Here is a 21323-nt window from a genome sequence, read left to right as displayed (position 1 = left end):
ACCTGGTCTGTAACTGTTTCATACACTCATAATATATATTTTCTTTAACTGTGCACGCAATGTCTTGTATATAATGTATACCCTGTTCATTTATGTAACTGTACTTGTAACCATGTACAGTATTATTTGTTTTACTCTGTGCCCAGGACATACTTGAAAACGAGAGGTAACTCTCAATGTATTACTTCCTGGTAAAATATGTTATAAATAAATAAATAAACATGAGTTGGTATATATCATCTCATGTATCCAAGGTTTAGATAAGAATATGGGCTGTACGCCCAGGCTTTTGTTTTGATTCTATTCTTTTTGTTTTTATACATAGTTTACGGCTTAATCTTATTACTGCTTAATAGTCTATGCATAGGTTAATTTAGTAGCTAAAAAATAACTATATGAATCCTGGCTTAGAGTAGATGTGCCTGAACAGAAATATATAGCCCAAGTCTGTTCTCCATTCTTAACCTGTCCTTGCCTGAAGCTTATGTAGCCCCTTTCCCTCTATCCTATGGGAGATAGCGTTGCTACTGGTATATTCTGTGGTGCTGGTGCATACCTGGTTGGTAAACAGGAGGCAGGAGATCTCCGTGGTGGTGTGGGGAGGTCTTCAGGACAGACTCACTGTGGTTCTTTCAGTGACAGCGCCTCCAGTCCAAGACGATCCTGAGGCTTCTAGGATGAACCTCAGTGACACTTCTTCTTAGTTGACAGCCAATCATAACACCAGATAGGGTATAACTGGGTTTATTGTATAGCAGATTACATAGGATTATTACAGTCCATTGATATAGTACCTAGACTTGAGGCCTTAACTATTATCTTCTAAGATACCCTACCCCCTAGTGGGGCAAGTCCTCAGCCTACTCATCTAGCAGGAGAGACTATTGCTGCCTCCTCCTACTCTGAAGGACAGCCCAGAACAACTACACACTAACCCTTACTTACTCTATTCTATAGAGAACCCCCCCTTCCCTGGGAAATAGCTAGTAAGCCGGCCTACATACTGTCATAGGCCCCCCTAACATTAGCAGGCTAATCCTGAACTTTATTGAACATAGACTGTAAGCTCCTCGGAGCAGGGACTCCTCTTCCTTAATGTTACTTTTATGTCTGAAGCACTTATTCCCATGATCTGTTTTTATATTATCTGTCATTTATTTGATTACCACGTGTATTACTACTGTGAAGCGCTATGTACATTAATGGCGCTATATAAATAAAGACATACAATACAACATACACACTGAACAATGTAACAGACCCAGCATAGTCTACTGCTAACACTACCCACTTATTAATGGGACTTACAGTGTTATAGGCCAGGAAATCAGTAGTCCCAGGGGACTGGGCTACTCTTATTATTTGTAACTGCCTCTGCAAGAAGAAATAATTTGGATCTGCAAAGAAACCTGTGTCGAACCAATAATTATTTGAACAAAGAATCTGTATTTTAACACCGTGGATAAATGTTTATTTTCAAGTGTCCTGTGAGACCCCAAAGCACTGCTAGGGAAACAGTGATGAAAATTCAAATATCTTTTTTTTCTATTTTTTTGCGTGGCTTTAAATGTTATGAGGACAAAGAATTATATGCATGCAGTAGGCTTTGGGCTTATGCCAAGTGTTTTGTATACTGAAAGCTGATATAACATGCAGGTCTATGACTTCTGAAATGCATTGGATTCCACAAAACACATTGTTACATGCATTTTAGCTGGTCAATATGTCCAAGAGTATTAATGTAACTGGTATTCATTACAATTACTGTGTGCATTTACTTTATGTTTTCCAATGATGTTGTGAAATTCTCTAATGCATCTCTGAATGATTTAAGTAAATAAGCACCAAGTTCATTGCTGGTCTCTTCAATGGCAGGATCATAACTTCCAAACAGAGGTGTTACAGCTACGATATCTTCTCGATTAGCTTGAAGTAAAATTAAGTGAAGGGCTTCTTTAACTTCCTCATATTTCTCGTGATCATATTTTGGGAGAGTAGTTTCGTCAAGTGGATAACTGACATCATAAGGATAGCAGTCCTTTGGTACTGGAAATTCAATGTACTTTAACATTGGGAGATCAGTAAAAATACTGAATAAACATTTAAGGGCTCGGGATGTAATGGGGTTTCCAAGGAATTTAAGTTCTTGTAGTTTGCGACATGGCACCAAACCTAATACCATCATATTGACATGCGTCTCTCCAATGTTGCATTCCTCAAGAACCAGAGTCTTTAATGTCCGCGATGCCTTGGAAAGGAGTTTAAAGAATGTTGATGGAAAGAGATCTATCATATCATGGCCACTGAGATCCAGTACTTCCAAATGCTCTGAATGAAGGCTATTGGCTAAGTATGCCATATCGACATGGATAAGAGAACAGTTTGCAAGTTCCAGTACTTTCAAAGGTGTCTTCAAAGGGCTGAAAAAGAAATAATAAAAAGCATAAAACATTACAAATGAAAAAAGATTTAAAAAAAAAACAATTATATGTTGATTATATCCACCTCTTTTACAGCCACTGATACTCTAAACTAGTTGTTTTTGGTTTTGCATTCGTATGCTATATGTGTGTGTATATTGTGACAGAAACCAAGGGTTGGTAATAAACTCCATATACAGGGCTCCCAGGATACTGAACAGTTTCTGTCCTGTCTAAGCTGAACAGGGCAGCCTCGTGGTACAGGCACTCCATTCCACAGTTTGTCTGCTGCCTGTTTTCTGTCACCTGTCATGCTGATTAGAGTTCAGGTATATAAGACCTGTTTCCTGTTTCCTCTGAGCCCCGCCCAAGAGCCTGGAAGGCTGCTGAACTGCAGAGGGGTGAGAAAGCCTCTTTCCCAAATCGCTTCATTCATTCTGTTAGTTTGTCTAAAGACTGCAAAGGTACTTATTTTGTTGGTGGAAGTGGACAAGCCACTTCCAACTCTGAGTCAGGGACATCTAAGTTTAAGTTATCGCTCAGACGAGCAGCTTTTTGTTTGGCTTTGTTTTCTGTTTAAACTGTGGCAGTCTCAGTGCCTGGGACTGAATAAACCAGGCATAGCCTGTTTAAAGGAACAGTACGTGACGTCTCATCATTTAACCTACCCTAAAAGACCGTGTTCTAACAGTCCCGGACAGACGGCGGAGCCCCGGAGTAAGCCGTTTGTCACATATGGTGGAGAATGCGGGCAGAACACTGAAAGGTCTGGGGGTTAAAGAACTTTAAAAAAAAAAAAAAAAAAGAAGGTTTTTTTTTTCTCTCTCTCCAAACAAGATGGAAGACGTGGTGAGTGCGCTGGTACGCAATGTCGCTGTCCAGAAAGACGCGAATGAAGCCCAGCAACAGGCGAGTGAAACCCAGCGACAGCTGTTAATAGCCCAGCAAGAGACTAATGCAAACCAGCAAGAGACAAACCGCCTGCTGAGAGAGGAGCAAAAGCGGTTCGCTCAGGGCTTACAGCAGGAACTCGAGATCCTGAGGGGGACTATCAGTAACCTTCCACTGGCAGAGGCAGCCCCAGTTCCGAAAATGACCAGGGCAAGCCACTACCTTCAGAAGATGGGACCCTCGGATGATGTGGAAGCCTATCTTCTCACGTTTGAACGCACGGCACAGAGAGAGGGATGGCCAGAAGCTGAGTGGGCTGGTCTAATCGCACCCTTCCTAAGCGGCGAACCCCAGAAGGCTTACTTTGATCTAGAGCCAGCCGAAGCTAACGTCTATGCAAAATTGAAGTTCGAGATCCTCGCCCGCCTCGGCGTAACCACGGCTGTTCGTGCCCAAAGGTTTCACGCATGGTCCTTCACGATGGATAAAGCCACCCGAAGCCAGATGTATGACCTCATCCACCTCGCCCGGAAGTGGCTACAACCCGAGATCAACTCAGCAAGCCACATCGTGGAACGGTTGGTCATGGACCAGTTCTTGAGGAAACTTCCCTCTGCCTTACGCCGTTGGGTCAGTCGGAGTGACCCCCACAATGCGGATGAGCTTGTGGCCCTTGTAGAAAGGTACAGTGCAGCAGAAGAGCACCCGCAACCCACAGTCGTGGAGCAACCCCACTATCCGAGGTTCCAGGACTCTTCCAGAGACGGTAAAAGGGTACCGGGGTTAAGGGGCGCTGAAGAGCGGCGACCACCTTCACGCCGCTCCAGCAACAGTGGTTCGCACACTAAGGGCAATAGCCAACATGGGGAGCCGGGAAAAGGCTCTAAGTGGGACACAGACTATGTACCTAAATGTGTAAATTGTCATGAGAGGGGCCACACAGCAAAAATCTGCCCACTAAATGATGAGCCCATGCAATGCAACAGCGTGGAACCTTATTCGCTGTTGTCCCAATGTATGGGCCCTAGCCCAGAGGACCCCTTGAATAACCATCTGTGGGCATTTGTAAAGGTTAATGGTAAGAGGGTTCGGGCACTTCTTGACTCTGGGAGTATGGTCACACTAGTGTCCGAATACCTATTGCCCATTAAGAAGAAACAGGTAAACAGTTCACAAAGAGTGGCAATTTGTTGTATACATGGGGATAATCATGAATATTCCACTGTTGATGTTTTTTTTGAAACAGAATTTGGTTCTTTAGATTTCAAGGTGGGTGTTGTACCCAAACTGGCACATGATGTGTTAATAGGGACCGACTTTCCCCATTTTCTAAAAATGTGGTCCCCAGCTCAGAATAGCGCCCAGAGTTCAATAGCAGACCATAACGAAGTGTTAGAAGAAACAAATCCTTTCCCTTTTTCAGAAATGGAGGTTGACGAGGGCCCAAATAAGAAGGGGGAAAAGGAGGAGTGCTGTGAAATTCCCTTCCCCATCACTACTTTGGTAGGGAATACCCCAAATCAAGATGTTGATCAGGCACTTACCACCCCAGTACAGGATAAGACCCTCGCTGACCTAGAGGTCAGTCCTGGGAGTTTTAAGAAGGCCCAGTGGGAGGACCCCACATTAGCGGTAGCAAGGGGAAATATACGGGACCAGAATAGTACTCATGGCCAACCAGATAGGTCACTTGCTTACCCCTACTTCGAGGTAGAGAACGACCTAGTATATCGGGTTGATAAAAGAAAATCAGTTACAACTAAACAATTGTTGGTACCACGGACATTCCGTAACATAGTATTACACCTCGCACATAGTCATCCATTGGGGGGACACCTAGGGGTGGAAAAGACAAAAGAAAAGGTTCTCCGAAGCTTTTATTGGCCTGGGGTTCTGGCAGAAATTACAAACTATTGTTCCTCATGCCCAGAATGTCAGATCACCGCCCCGTTCAAAGCATACCGCAGCCTATTGGTACCCCTTCCCATAATAGAGGTACCATTTGACCGGATTGCTATGGATCTAGTAGGACCCCTAATAAAGTCTGCTAGGGGACATCAGCATATATTGGTAATATTAGATTATGCTACCCGATATCCGGAGGCAGTTCCCCTACGTAGCACCTCTGCTAAAAACATAGCAAAAGAGTTAGTACTTCTGTTTTCCCGGGTCGGAATTCCTAAAGAGATCTTATCTGACCAGGGAACACCATTTATGTCCCAAGTAACAAAAGAGCTATGTAAACTCCTAAAAATCAAGCATCTCAGAACCTCAGTCTATCATCCACAAACAGATGGTTTAGTGGAAAGGTTCAATAAAACCTTAAAGAGCATGTTACGCCGGGCGGTCGATAAGGATGGGAAAAACTGGGACTGTTTGTTACCATACCTGTTATTTGCCATTAGGGAAGTTCCCCAGTCATCCACAGGCTTCTCCCCGTTTGAACTATTGTATGGCCGACATCCAAGGGGCTTACTGGATATAGCCAAAGAAACTTGGGAACACGAGGTTACCCCTTACAGAAGTGTAATAGAGCATGTTGCCCAAATGCAGGACCGCATTGCTGCAGTCCTACCCATAGTGAGGGAACACATGGAGAAAGCTCAAGAAGCACAAAGGAATACGTATAATAAGGGTGCTAGGGTCAGAATTTTTTTTCCAGGTGATAGGGTACTAGTTCTGGTTCCCACCGTGGAGAGTAAATTCCTTGCTAAATGGCATGGGCCATATGAGGTCTTGGAAAGAGTGGGAGAAGTAAATTATAGGGTAAGGCAGCCAGGTAGGAGGAAACCTGAGCAAATTTACCATATAAACCTACTCAAGCCCTGGAAAGATAGAGAGGTCTTGTTAACCCTAGTACCCCCAGGTCCGTCAGAGAATCAAGAAACTGACCCAGAGGTTAGCATAGCTGAAACACTGTCCGTGCATCAGAAACGAGAGGTCCAGAGTTTAGTGAGAAGGAACAAAGAAATCTTCTCTACACAGCCAGGTAAAACTAACGTAATTAAACATGACATAGTCTCTGAACCGGGGGTCCGAGTTAACCTTAAACCGTACCGAATCCCAGAGGCCAAGAGAGAGGCTATAAGTTTAGAGGTTAAAAAAATGCTAAAACTAGGCGTAATTGAGGAATCCCAAAGTGGGTGGAACAGCCCTATAGTTTTAGTCCCAAAGCCAGACGGTACAACAAGGTTTTGTAATGACTACCGGAAACTAAACGCGGTGTCAAAATTTGATACTTATCCTATGCCCAGGGTGGATGAACTTGTAGAGAGACTGGGCAAAGCCCGATATCTCACAACCCTAGACCTAACAAAAGGGTACTGGCAGGTTCCCCTCACAGAAAGGGCAAAAGAAAAAACAGCCTTCTCAACCCCAGACGGCCTCTTTCAATATAAGGTGCTGCCTTTTGGCTTACATGGAGCTCCCGCCACATTCCAAAGAATGATGGATAAAATTTTAAAACCACATGTTCGGTACGCTGCCGCCTACCTGGATGATGTGGTAATCCATAGTGAAGATTGGCAGTCCCACCTTCCAAAGGTCCAAGCTGTGCTCGACGCAGTTCGGTCTGCTGGACTAACTGCTAACCCCGCTAAATGCACTATTGGTCTGGAGGAGGCCAAGTATCTGGGGTATTCTATTGGTAGAGGGTTACTCAAACCACAAACACTCAAAGTAGAGGCGATACAAAATTGGCCAAGGCCAGTCACAAAAAAACAAGTAAGGACCTTTTTGGGGTTAATTGGCTACTATAGGAGGTTTATTCCCAATTTTGCAACTAAGGCAACCCCACTAACCGACCTCACAAAAGCAAGAGGACCGCTAATGGTAAAGTGGTCCCCCGAAGCCGAACAGGCCTTTAGAAGCCTGAAAGAAGCTCTCTGTGCCCAACCAGTGTTGGTCACACCTGACTTCTCCAAAGAGTTCGTAGTCCAAACCGACGCATCTGAGGTAGGGCTGGGGGCGGTACTCTCCCAGGAGTCTCAAGGGGAGGAGCACCCCATCCTTTATTTAAGTAGGAAACTAAATCCCCAGGAGAAAAATTACTCCATAGTCGAGAAAGAGTGTCTCGCAATAAAGTGGGCTGTAGAGACACTCAAGTATTATCTGTTGGGGAGAAAGTTCCGATTGGTCACAGATCATGCACCCCTTACCTGGATGTGTCAAAATAGGGAGAAGAACGCTAGGGTGACCAGGTGGTTCCTAAGCCTACAGCCCTTTAAATTTTCTGTGGAACACAGGTCGGGGCACAAACATGGCAATGCCGACGGGTTGTCAAGGATGCACTCCCTAATATCCATGGTCGCTCACCCCTCGAGGTCTGAGCTGGGGGGGAAGATATGTGACAGAAACCAAGGGTTGGTAATAAACTCCATATACAGGGCTCCCAGGATACTGAACAGTTTCTGTCCTGTCTAAGCTGAACAGGGCAGCCTCGTGGTACAGGCACTCCATTCCACAGTTTGTCTGCTGCCTGTTTTCTGTCACCTGTCATGCTGATTAGAGTTCAGGTATATAAGACCTGTTTCCTGTTTCCTCTGAGCCCCGCCCAAGAGCCTGGAAGGCTGCTGAACTGCAGAGGGGTGAGAAAGCCTCTTTCCCAAATCGCTTCATTCATTCTGTTAGTTTGTCTAAAGACTGCAAAGGTACTTATTTTGTTGGTGGAAGTGGACAAGCCACTTCCAACTCTGAGTCAGGGACATCTAAGTTTAAGTTATCGCTCAGACGAGCAGCTTTTTGTTTGGCTTTGTTTTCTGTTTAAACTGTGGCAGTCTCAGTGCCTGGGACTGAATAAACCAGGCATAGCCTGTTTAAAGGAACAGTACGTGACGTCTCATCATTTAACCTACCCTAAAAGACCGTGTTCTAACAGTCCCGGACAGACGGCGGAGCCCCGGAGTAAGCCGTTTGTCACAATATATATATATATATATATATATATATATATATATATATATATATATATATATATATATATATATAAATAAAGCAAATAAAAAGATCACTTGTGAACACATTCACATGTCTTACGCAGGTCTGCAACCCTGCCTTTCACCATTATCCCCAGCATACAGCGCTTCCACTGCAGCAAGGGATTCTGGAAAATGTGTGTGTGTGTGTGTGTGTATATGTATGCATGTATATAGATGTAGCCAGGTCCCCCTCTTACCTCCGGCCTGCGGGAGGGGGGCGGGAGGGGGGCGGCTGCAGGAAATTCTTGTGGGGACTGGGAGTAGGCGAGCGGATCACTGATGTTCCCGCGAGGGCACCAGGATCTTGTTATGTGCCGCGCATGTGCAGTACCAGTTCACGCATGCGCAGTAGGTTTGTAAGTGCGGACGCCATCTTGCTTCACCATCGCGCATGAGTAGGTTCCCAGCGACGGACATTACACCCAAATGCTCCGCAGGGGAACTAAAATTGCCAGCTGCCCCAGGGGCTGCTCAACACATGGACAAGCACAGCCAATAGGGCTCCAGGGATCTCCCTGCTACAGACTGTTACATTTGGCATGCTCAGCAGGACCATGCCAGTCGGAGAAGGGAGCCAGACAGAGAGGTAGGGTCTCAGGAGCCTGTGGTTCTGAGGCAAGGCCTAGTTTGACCTCTTAGGCCCCGATCATGTGTAGCTTGTGGCTGCTTCAGGGAAGGGCCCTTAGATAGGGACGCTTCCCCATTTTGCTGTTTAGTGTCAGGGACACAGTGGAGATGCCACACGGTGACTGCGGCCTGCGGTCCAGAACCAGATCATCTCAGTGCAAGAGATTCTGGGGATATTATCCACGCCAGAATTCACCCCACACGGAGGCAGGCACCATCGCAGACGATGTCGCTGGATCAAGCGGATCCCTGCTGCTAAGTCGGCCACACCGGGTACTGGAGTACCTGGCAGGTACCTCAACTAAGTGCACCAACACTTCACGGGATAGCGCTATCTCCAACACTTTGGGTGGGCCTTGACATTGGGAGGAAGGGACATCAGGATATTGGTGCCTGGCACCCAATGTACTTTGGGGACACTCACTGGTGACATCAGTTTGGGGCCTATATTATTGTGTGGTACAGGGTACTGGGGCCCCCTGTTCAGTGTAGGTTGTTGTTATATACCTGTCTGTGTGTGTGTATCATTATTATTGTTCCTGTATCATTATTATTGTAAGGACAGGAGGCGCTGCATCAAGACAAACCAGAATCACTCCAGGCTCCCAGTGGCGGAGGCTCAGGCCTCCTGGTTGCCAACAGGTAATAGCAGCTTTTGTAGTTCCTTCCCGGTATGGGGGAACAAGGCCAACATTTGGAGGCGCTGCGGAGATTCATGACCTGGGGTACCCGAGTTAATAGTAAATTAGAGAAACCCAATTTCCCAATATGTTTGTGCCCTAAAAGCAACAGGTCCAGGTCTAGGCCTTAGAATATTGCATACCCCTGCATTACGTGGTCACAGTGGGAGGAGTCCCCATCCTTACGTCTATAAGTACTGTGTGGGACCACGCAAGAACCTCCCCGGGTCTGGCCAGTGCGAGGATTCTAGGTCGCAAGCTTGGCCCCACTTTCTGTTCCAGTGCCATACTACTGGTAACCGAACATGAGATATGCCTGGAAGATGCCCCTCAGGCCCTAAACCAATCTGAGGTCCTGCCCGAGGTTTACCCACTAATATACCCCGAGCTGGCACCTCCCCTGGCCGCGTCCACTCCGGCACCCTCCTCAGTGGTCCTCATGCTGAAGCGTCCACCCCTTCCTACAGTCCGGGGGGATGTATGGCCGCAAGTACACCAGTCCGAGCAGACGTACCCGTGCCCCGGGTCACGTTCACCTCAAATGTGATACACAGGACACCTACCGCCAGCCATCACCAGAGTATCCCTGTGCAAACTCTTTGTCAGAGTCCCGTTTCTTATAGCCACCTGTCTATGGGAACTTCTGCTTTAGGAGTGACCCTGCCACAACTGGTAGAAGCCTCGACACAGTCCTTCCAGTCATACCAGTACCGCAAACTAAACGTTTCTTGGGAACTCAGCCTACACGCTTAGGGGAAGCCGAGTTTGAAGAATTGAGGGATCATGCGGTGCAAGTGCTCCCTGAGTGGCCCTGCTCCGATGCCATAAAACGGTAGTGAATGATAGTGTGCTTGAGGCAACCAGCCACCCATATGGTTCAAATTCTATGATTGTCACCCCAAACGCTGATGCACAAGTGCTAATACAGGTGCTAACCAAGACCTATGGCATTCTAGACAATGCCATATCTCTATTGCCCCATTTCCACACTCTCATGCAAGCCGAGGGAGAAGACGTGTCGGAGTTCCTCCGCCCTATCCATTTGGCTCTATGGACTCTAGTGAAAAAGAAGATCGTCCCCACGTCAGAGGCAGACTGTCTTCGGATCCAGCAACTTCTGCGGGGCACATTGCCTATGCACCTGGTTGCTATACGTATCAGTTGTGCCCTTTCTCCAGAATCTCCGCTTTCTTTTGAAGACCTAATGGATAGAGTGCAAGGTCAAGAGATCACCTTGCGGGCCCATCCTTCCAGAATGTCTCACGACTCTGCCAAGGGATAGAGACATGCGACTACCTCAAAAGAGCCCCACAAGAGGGAGACAAAGGGGATATCGATTCAAAACCCCCCAAGTACGGAACAATCCAAGAACACTCCTCCGTCAGAGGTGCCTGTTTCAGCACGCAGGGTGCCTAGAAGGCCGGAACCTTATCCTGACCCTGACGCCAACCGCGCTGTTCGCTGTTACAATTGTGGTTGACGCGGTCATTTTGCACAGGACTGTTCAAAACCAAAAAGACCCCACACTGGAGCCTCATCCTTCACTGTAAAGGCAATAGAATCACTCTCCACCGTGCCGGAGCTTTCAGGAACCCAGTCCAGAGGAAACACTTCCACAAGACGCCTACAGTAAGGTGGGGCCAACCGCCCTCATAAGAGTCGTAGTGAAGGCATATATTCCTCAGCCTTGCTTGATACCGGATCCCAGGTGACAATCATCTACCGGCCTTTCTATGACCAGCACTTAAAACATCTGCCCTTGGAGTCGGCTGACAGAATGAAGCTGCAGGGTTTCAGCCAGAAAATTACCCTATCGATGGTCTGGTACAAGTACAAATAAATAAACTTGTGAGGATTCGCCATCCTAATGGCCAGAGCGCACATATTCAGCCTTCTACATCTGGCACTCAAGTATTGCGTTCCCCCGGCAGTTCCACTGCACGCGCGATCAGCCTGCCCTCCCAGATCCATTCCCAGTCTCCGCCCCGCTCTGAAGACGGATATGCGCGGTGCGCGAGTGGTGCGCGATCTAGTCGCCATCCCTTGACGTCAGTGACGCGCGGAAGACAGGCTTCCCCTGGACCCGCCTCCAGGCTTCGTTCCCATTCGGATGACAGGCATGCGCGTTGTGTGAGTGGCGCGCGATCGGATCGCCACCTCCTGACGTCGGTGACGCGCGCGGGATGTAGCTCCGCCCCTAGATATAATCATGCTGCACAATAGGGCGCACCTGCGCAACATAGCAGCCTATCAGCACGTCCTCTCTTGTTCCGCCCCACTTCCCATTGGAGGGAGGTTCCATAAATACCTGCTCAGCCCAGACTATCATTGCTGAGCATAACCTTGTGTGACGCCGTGCCTTGCTGCATTCAGTTCTTGTTCCTGCCTTGTGCCTTGCCTGCCTTGTTCCTGATCTCACTGCTGCCTGACCCTGCTTCATTCACTGGACTCCTCATCTCTCCAATTCTGACCTGGCTACGTATGGCCATCTGGATATCTACAACCCTGACGATTCGCTACTCTCCAATCCTGACCTTGGAAAATTACTCCAACTATCCGCTACTCTCCAATCCAGACCTGGCAAGTATAACAATTACTCTACCTTCCCTACTCCTGTCCCAGCTTGCAAGACTAATCTACATCCTAGGCGCGCCCGTGTGGCTGTGGGTTGGCATTTCTCAATTCCCTACTTGAGCACCGCGGTCGCGCTTCGTTTGTGGTGAGCTACGCGTTGCAATACTGCTATTGAACACCAACAAGACTCACCCCATGGAGGCTCTGATATGTCCCGAACCTTGGGAATAGATGAGTTCGCCAATCATACTGGGGACCAACGCCGATGTGGTATGGGCAGTGATCCGGTCGTATCTTCATGAGGTGGGAGAACTACCCCTATCCGCTCGGAAGATCCACCCGGCACTCAAAGACAAGCGCTATAAGGTCGCTGCACAAGAAGAGTACGGTGAAATTTTCAATCACGAGGGAAGGTTGATCAAGATTCCACCAGGGGGAGTGAGGCACATGACCCCAGTGGTCAAATACCTAGGACGTGATGAAGCGGATCGATACTTCTCTCTTGAGACCACACCCGCCGAAAAACTCAAGAAAGGGTACAAGATGGTACCAGAGATACTGTACGGGAATGGAAATCCTCCATTCTAAAGAGAATTACAGTCAATTCAGAACATCACACTGCACCCGGTGCTGTTTGAAGTCAGTCAGAGACTGGGTAGGATATACCCGGTCACCCCGTAGGAACTATGGTACACGTAAACGCCGCTACCGTACGAGACGAGCCAGCCGGGTTACAGTTTGATTTCGGGGAATCGACCCTGTCAGAAGACTGGAAGAGATGACTAAGTGCCAAGCTGGAGGAACGTCGGGAGGTGTTCTCTACTAGCGAGATGGATGTGGAATGCAGCCAAAACACCCAGCACAAGATCTGGCTGAACGACGCCACGCCATTCCTGGAGTGTTCCAGACGTATCGCTCCCAGAGATGTGGAAGACATAAGAAATGCCCTGATAGAGATGGAGACAGCGGGCATCGTGACCGAATCCCATAGTCCCTATGCCTCTCCTATTGTGGTGGTACGCAAGAAAAATGGGTCCGTCCGTCTGTGCGTAGACTACCGGACCCTGAACCGGCATACTGTACCCGACCAGTACACTCTGCCACGGATAGAGGAAATCCTCAATATGCTGACGGAAAGCCAGTGGTTCATCGGGCTGACCTGAGATCTGGGTACTACCAAGTACCCATGAGCTCTGAAGACCAAGAGAAGATGGCTTTCGTCTGCCCCCTTGGCTTCTATCAGTTTACCCAAATGCCCCAAGACCTGGACTTGGTCTAGGTATATGTTGGTTTATTTGTCTTTATCTACCAACATTTGAGTATACAAGGACTTTTGAGGCACTTTACACTATAGCGCTACATGCGCAGTGTTTATCAGGACATTCGAGTCACGACGCATGCGCAATGCGTCATCCGACGGCACCAGCAGGTCTGAGATGCGGCGGTAGCACATGAGGTCTGCAATGTCCTGTGATGTCCCTCTACTGATTCCAATTCAGATTTCCTTTGCAGCTGTTGCTGCTACTTGCTGTTGTACTGTTCACATTTCGTGAGTAAGATTTCAGTTTTAGACCCTCTGGAAGTGATCCCCTGTCAGTGTATTTTCTATGGTTGATTGTTATCACTTTAATCATTTTTTCATTAAATGTATCAGTTTTTATTGTAGCTATTTTGTATTGTTTGTATGTGTTGTATGTTGTCAGTGACTGTTTGTTTTATCAGTGAGTTTTCCAGTGTTGCACTATGATTTGTCTCTTTTATCCCCACATGTCATGAGACATCATGCAAGCCATTTTTGGATTTCACTTGGATTGTGAGGGCTGGATTATCAGTGATCAATCACTCAGGTGATATAAATTTCATCTAGGCGCCGTTATATGGTGTTTTCCATATATTACTGTGTGCTACTGGGTACTGGGGCCTGCATTCAGTAAAGGTTGTTGTTATATACCTGTCTGTGTGTGTATCATTATTATTGTTCCTGTAAGGGACCTATCCCACCACGTTGGGAACCCTTACAGGTGGAGGCGCTGCATCAAGACAAACCAGAATCACCCCGAAATCTGAGTGGCGGGGCTCAGGCCTCCTGGTTGCCAACAGGTAATAGCAGCATTGGTAGTTCCTTCCCGGGTACGGGGGAACAAGGGCTACACATTATATATATATATATATATATATATATATATATATATATATATATATATATATATATATAAAATTGAGAATTTTATATGTTGTGATTCATCAAATATTGTATATCTAATTCAATGTCCATGTAAAAAACAATATATAGGACGAACAACAAGGAGACTTAAGTTACGCTTTGCGGAACACATTACTAACATACAAAAAGGTTTTTTACAACACACTATCTAAGCACTTTTGTGAAGAGCATAATGGCAACCCAGCAGGTATAAAATGCATTGGCATAGATAAATTAGCCAAAAATTGGAGAGGAGGTGATAATATTAATGCCATCTCCAAACTGGAAACCAAGTGGATACATACAATGAAAACCTTAGTTCCACTTGGTTTGAATACAGACATAGACTTACAGCAGGTGCTTTTCTCTGCTAAATATTCCTGCATTTAATAAAATCAGTCTATTACCAGTTAAAATTATGTAGATTGAACCTGCTAATATACCATATATGCTAATAAGGATCTTTCCAATTTGTTAACAAGGATCTTTCCAATTTAAGGCCTCGGATATAGTAAGCGCTGAGGTGCTGCTGCTCGCTCTCGCTTGCTGACGCTCGCGCTACCAGGAGCTTTTTGCTGTCCTGGCAGAGGAGAAAGCAAGCGCGCTTGGGAGGCGGGTATCACTGTGTGTGTGTGTGTCACTTGGTAGCTGTCAGTGTGTGTGTGTGTCACTTTGAAGTGGTCTGTGTGTTTGTGTGTCACTGGGGAACCTGTGTGTGTGTGTGTGTATGTGTGTGTGTGTGTGCGTGTATATTATATAATATATATTTTAATATTTTAAAAATTAAAAAAAAAAAGACCTGTTGTGAGAATAAATTATTTATTAACATTATGCAACTTTGATAAATATATTCACACACGCACATGCGTGCACAGACGCACACGCACACGCACACACATTTCTGGGTGTTTGGTGCTATGCTGTATGTACATACAATCCTTCCGGTCCCCACCTGACCCTGCCCGGTGTCTCCGGTTCCCCGCCTCACCCCCCCCCCGTCTCTGGTTCCCCTCCTCATACCTCCCCCCCTCCCTCTCCCTCCACCCCCCTCCCTCTCCCCCCACCCCCCCTCCCTCTCTCCGCCCCCCCTCTCACTCCCTTTGCCCCCCTCTCTCCCTTCTGCCCCCCCTCTCTCTCCCTTCTGCCCCCCCTCTCTCTCCCTTCTGCCTCCCCTCTCTCCCTTCTGCCCCACTCTCTCCCTTCTGCCCCACCTCTCTCCCTTCTGCCCCCCCTCTCTCCCTTCTGCCCCCCTCTCTCTCTTCTCCCCCCCCCTCTCTCCCTTCTCCCCCCCTCTCCCTTCTGTCCCCCTCTCTCTCCCTTCTGCCCCCCTCTCTCCCTTCTGCCCCCCCTCTCTCACTTCTCCCCCACCTCTCTCCCTTCTACCCCCCTCTCTCCCTTCTGCCCCCCTCTCTCTCTTCTCCCCCCTTCTCTCCCTTCTACCCCCCTCTCTCCCTTCTACCCCCTCTCTCCCCCCCCTCTCTCCCTTCTCCCCCCCTCTCTCCCTTCTCCCCCCCTCTCTCCCTTCTCCCCCCCTCTCTCTCCCTTCTGCCTCCTCTCTCTCCCCCCACCCCTTCTCCCCCCACCATACCACTCCGTTTGCCCCCCCCCCACCAGCCTTTTTTCACACCCACCCCCCTGCACCAGCACCAGCCCCAGCCCGTTTTCACCCCCCCCTGCACCAGCACCAGCTGTTTTTCACACACCCCCCTGCACCAGCACCAGCCCATTTTCACACCCCCCCTGCACCAGCCCGTTTTTCACACCCCCCCTGCACCATCACCAGCCCCAGCCCGTTTTTCAAACCCACCCCGTGCACCAGCACCAGCCCATTTTTCACACACCCCCCCTTGCACCAGCACCAGCCCAAGCCCGTTTTTCACACCCCCCCCCTGCACCAGCACCAGCCCGTTTTTCACCCCCCCCGCACCAGCACCAGACCGTTTTTCACTCACCCCCCCTGCACCAGCACCAGCCCGTTTTTCACACCCACCCCCTGCACCAGCACCAGCCTGTTTTTCACACCCCCCCCCTGCACCAGCCCCAGCCCGTTTTTCACCCCCCCCCCCCGCACCAGCACTAGCCCATTTTTCACTCACCCCCCCTGCACCAGCCCCAGCCCGTTTTTCACACACACAGGCCCTGGTCCGATTCAAGGCAGGGGAGGATGACTCCTGTATGGCGTCTTCTCATCTGTCTACTGCCATGGCCGGACTCGGTCTGGTGAGAAGCCGGTAATGAGCAGTCCCCCCCCTCACCCTGGTGGCAGTGCATGCATGCTATCTCTGATGTGTGGGACACACACACACAACACAACACACACAACACACACAACACACACAACACATACTGCCTTCTGTCTGGTCGCATTGCTCTGTAGTAACAATGGCGGCTCTGTAGTGCTCTGTAGGGAACCGGCTGCAGCCCCATTGGATGGGAGCGGTCACGTAACCGCTCCTCCGCTTCCCCGAGGAGCAAATTTCAGTTTCCCACTCTCAGAAGAGTTTCTCCTCCTCAGCACCCATCAGCGCGCATGCGGAGGGAGAAACTATAGCCGCGCTGATAACAGATGCAGGGGCTTTGTGCATCTGTTCAGAGCGGCTCAGCCCGCCTCAGCGACGCTGAGTGCACTATGTCCTGGGCTTAACAATACCCAATATATATACTTTGAAAATAGTAACCTATTGATGAAATTGATCACCTTAAAACAAGGTATCTTTATCATACAGTAGCGACATCTTTTATTGCACTGAATGCCGCCGGCAAGCCGGGATCTACCCCAGCTGCCGCCAGTAATAAACGCGCGCCGCCGCGTTTCCCCCACGCACCCCCCCTCCTCTTCACGCGCAATTTACCCCCCCTTCCGGACCCCGAACCCGGCTTCTGCTCTGCCCCTCTGCTTCCCCGCACCCCCGCTTACCTTAATTTGATCTCCAGGGGTGTCGGGGAAGCCTGCGGAAGCCGGGGAAGACGGGGAAGCCGGGCGCGCATGTTACTGTGACGTCACAGTGCGCCGCCACGCGCCGCGGCTACCCGCTTCCCAGACGCATGCAGCCGGCGGCTTTTACTCGAATAAAAGCTGCCGCTGCTGTATATATTTATATTGAAATAACGTATCTTGAAACTATCACATTCATATAACATCTTTCCAATTGCCATTTTTGATAAATGTAACATCTATGAGATTATTAGAATCTTTTTGAAAAAATCTTTATAAATCTATTCAGAATATATATATATATTTTATATTATTATAATCTATTTATTTTATGTCTTTAAATATAAATTTTATGATCATGTGTATTAAAATTGTTTGTAATTTTATTTAACAATATGTATAAAAGATGGGTTTCAGCATTTTGTATATTGATATCAGAACTAATTGTGTCCACCTGTGATATATATCCTAGTACTGGTTATCTAATTAACCTATCAGGGACATGTATATGCTATTTAAGTAACAACCAGTTAGACACACACATTCCCCAGATGAAGTCCTAGTTCCAGGATGAAACTAGTAGGGAGGAGGCTCTAAGACAAATTTTCAGCATCCCTATCCAACATCACATGCCAGCAGAATCCCCTGCCCATTACTGGACATTATATCCAAATTTCAGCCAAAATCTCGGCGGAGTGACGTCAGCGGGCTAGTCTCACGAGACCAGAGTATCAACCAGGAAGTCACGGAGAAGGGCTGCAGGCAGAGGAGGCAGAGGAGAACCAGCACGGCGCTTCTTGGCGTTCCACGTGAAGGATCCATACAGCAACTGAGAGGATTATAATATCTACATGCTTGTTTACATCTGCTACTTTGTAAGTAGCGATCTACTTTTGCGCATATATTTTAACTAAACGTACTTCACTATATTTTGTTTCTCTTCATTTTATTTCAGAATCATTGGCAAACCATACCCCCATTCTACTTATGCTCAAATTTATTATACAATTAACAGTCATTTGTGCCATTGTTTCCCCCCTTTCCCTATATATATATATATATATATATATATAGTGACAAACGCCCCTCTTTTGTAGCGCTGACGTCTGTCTGGGTTCTTCCCGACACAGTCTTCTAGGGTTAATTATACAACAAACAGGATCATGCAAAGTATTATATTGCTTAACTCAGGCTTCTGCCTGCTTTATTTTCATCCAAGTAAGGTACTGCAGCTTTAACATGTGTAGACAGGAGGTACTCAGACATTTAACCTTCAGCGGCTCACTCATATCAGTGTTATAGCATTTCACACAGTGTTACTTTTAAGAAATAAAAACCAAATCATATAAAGAAATCCTATCCCTTTCAGGGAACTAACTACACATCAGAATCAGCCTCTAATTGCGAACTAACTGGGCCAACTAACCTGGTTCCCCAGCTTAAAACAATGCCCTCTCATTTAGGGTCACTAGATACAGCACAGTCTTTTAGCAACAGCAATAAACATTTGTTTTGTCTTATCTGTTCGTGGTGGGAACACGGTCCCAAGTGTCCAGGCAAATCCTCTGGTACTGTGATACTTGGAGGGGCCATCCACCCCGAAACTGGAAACAGGGGAGCAGCGATACCCCCAGCCTCCAGGCTCTAAGGAGAGAGAGTGAAATGCAAACCTCTCTGTTCTAAATACCTGTGTTAGTGATTAGGAGAGCAGGTGAGGGAGAACTAGACCCATTGTAATCTGTGGTCTGGATTTTCCATCCAGCTGCCTGAGTTAATGTGAAGCTTGGGAACGGATCATTTTTAACTATTCCTGCACTTTCTGACCTAAAACGGGGCACAAAGCTGCCTAACATCTTTGGACTATGTCACATATCCCCCTCCCCAGCTCACACCTACTGGGGTGAGCGGCCATGGACCTCACTGGGGTGAGCGTCCTACCTGAAATACTTGAGCTAACTCCTCAGTACAATATTAAGTATTCACATGACACGAATATGAACTTTTTTTTTTTTTAAAGGCAATTATGGACAATAGTATTTGTCATAAGATACTATACTTGGCAACCATATTTTGTTGCTCTCTATTAGGGAACTATTTTGAGAAATAAATGTCTAGCACACATTCTTATAACCCAGGATATACTAAATATACTCACAAAACTAGTTCTATTACCTTCCTGGGTTTTTCTACTCTAGAATATGAACCTCATTATATATTTACCAACCGAAAAGGGCATTTTTCCTATATTGTAAGCTACCAAGATATATATATATATATATATATATATATATATATATATATATATATATACATATATATATTTTTTTTTATAAACTACAGCCTTGTAATCTTAAGGGCCATCAACCCTGTATAGTAATTTGTAGTTTAGCTACATTTTCAACACAGAGAACCAATATAACATTGCAATATTTCAAAATGCTTATTCTAGAGCCCTAATATAGCATAACTACACTAGCTTATTTGCAAAGTTAAGTGACATAGTCCACTCATATAACATAAAAATCGGTCATTCCCAAACCTTTTTTTTTTCTTGACTTCCAGTCCATTACATCTTCTGACTTCATTTCAACACCCGCTGCAACCTGCAAATGACTGGACTGTTTCTTTAGCTTCTGACAGAACTCTGGGGCCGGATAGTCTTTGTCTTTATATTGTGGCCCAGAGTGGCGAGATCCGGAAAAATTCAAGGCCAGCGTTGACCTTCATCGCTTTTGCTTTGCAACCTTTGAACCTTTATGGTACTTCTTACTGCCATGTATTTTCTCACGACCATCACTCTCAGAGATTTGGGATTTTCCCTTTGGGGCAATTATAGGGTACTTAGAAGATGAAGCACTGATTACCTGGAGCACCTTCATATTGATGGAGCTCTCACTAACTCCGGCTGTACCCTGTGGCATTTTACCTTTGCAGTGTAACATCTTTGGACTATGTCACTATATATATATATATATAATCAAAAAATAAATAGATGATACCGTTCTGTGGCTAACGAAATGCTTTTATTTGTGCGAGCTTTCGAGATACACTGATCTCTTCTTCCGGCGATGTTACCAAAGAAGAAGAGATCAGTGTATCTTGAAAGCTCGCACAAATAAAAGCATTTCGTTAGCCATAGAACGGTATCATCTATTTATTTTTTGATTATTGAAGCTCGGCTAACACAGTACTGATACCTCTACACATATATATATACAAATGTAAGTACAACTGTATGCTCATCTGCATGTCTTAGGCAGGTCTGCAACCCCGCCTTTCCCCATTATCACCCAGCACACAGCACTTCCACTGCAGCAAGGGATTCTGGGAAATGACATGCAAATGAGCACACAGTGCCACTTTTTGCTTCAAAAACAATTTTTAACATGGTTCCCTATAGGCTTAAGCTTGCTGCATGGTCACAGCTTTGAGCACAGCCAGGGTTAAGGTGCATACCCAGAAAACCACCCACAGACAGCTGTTTCGACCTTAATGGGGCTCATCAGTGTGGGGTTGATTAACTGGGTATGCAAAGAAGCTAAAGGATGGGCCAACCATAATACTGAGTTAAGTTATGGTGAGTAAAAAAAAGTGACAAAAATCCTCCACAGCAAAGCAAATATGCAAATGTAAATACAACTGTATGCTCATCTGCATGTCTTAGGCAGGTCTGCAACCCCGCCTTTCCCCATTATCACCCAGCACACAGCACTTCCACTGCAGCAAGGGATTCTGGGAAATGACATGCAAATGAGCACATAGTGCCACTTTTTGCTTCAAAAACCATTTTTAACATTTTAACCATTTGTCACGTAAGACCCCCTGCTAGCACGTGACCTGCATACGGGACAAGGGTTAATACCGACGCTCGTAAGCGTACCCACTCTTCACCCACTCAGGGGTCCCTCAAATGGGTTGTATCTCTCCTCAAACCGTCCCAATATACCACTGCCACGAACAGCACACAAGTGAGCACGTGACTTTAGATATGCAACCAGGGTTAATACACAAAGGCTT

The 21323-nt window shown here is 46.8% G+C and overlaps 1 protein-coding gene across 1 annotated transcript in view; it reads right to left on the bottom strand.

Moving 5' to 3' along the window:
• Nucleotides 1-728: 728 nt before the first annotated feature.
• Nucleotides 729-21323, bottom strand: part of LRRC14B (leucine rich repeat containing 14B) — a 45825-nt gene continuing 25230 nt past the window's right edge. Inside the window, exon 2 of the mRNA XM_075586406.1 lies at nucleotides 729-2420. Within this exon, the coding sequence (XP_075442521.1) occupies nucleotides 1775-2420 (646 nt within the window). The 3' untranslated portion in view covers nucleotides 729-1774. The remainder of the gene's footprint in view (nucleotides 2421-21323) is intronic.

Source organism: Ascaphus truei, chromosome 2 (genome assembly GCF_040206685.1).
Source record: "Ascaphus truei isolate aAscTru1 chromosome 2, aAscTru1.hap1, whole genome shotgun sequence".
Taxonomy (NCBI): Eukaryota; Metazoa; Chordata; class Amphibia; order Anura; family Ascaphidae; genus Ascaphus; species Ascaphus truei.
This window is presented reverse-complemented; position numbering and strand designations above follow the sequence as displayed.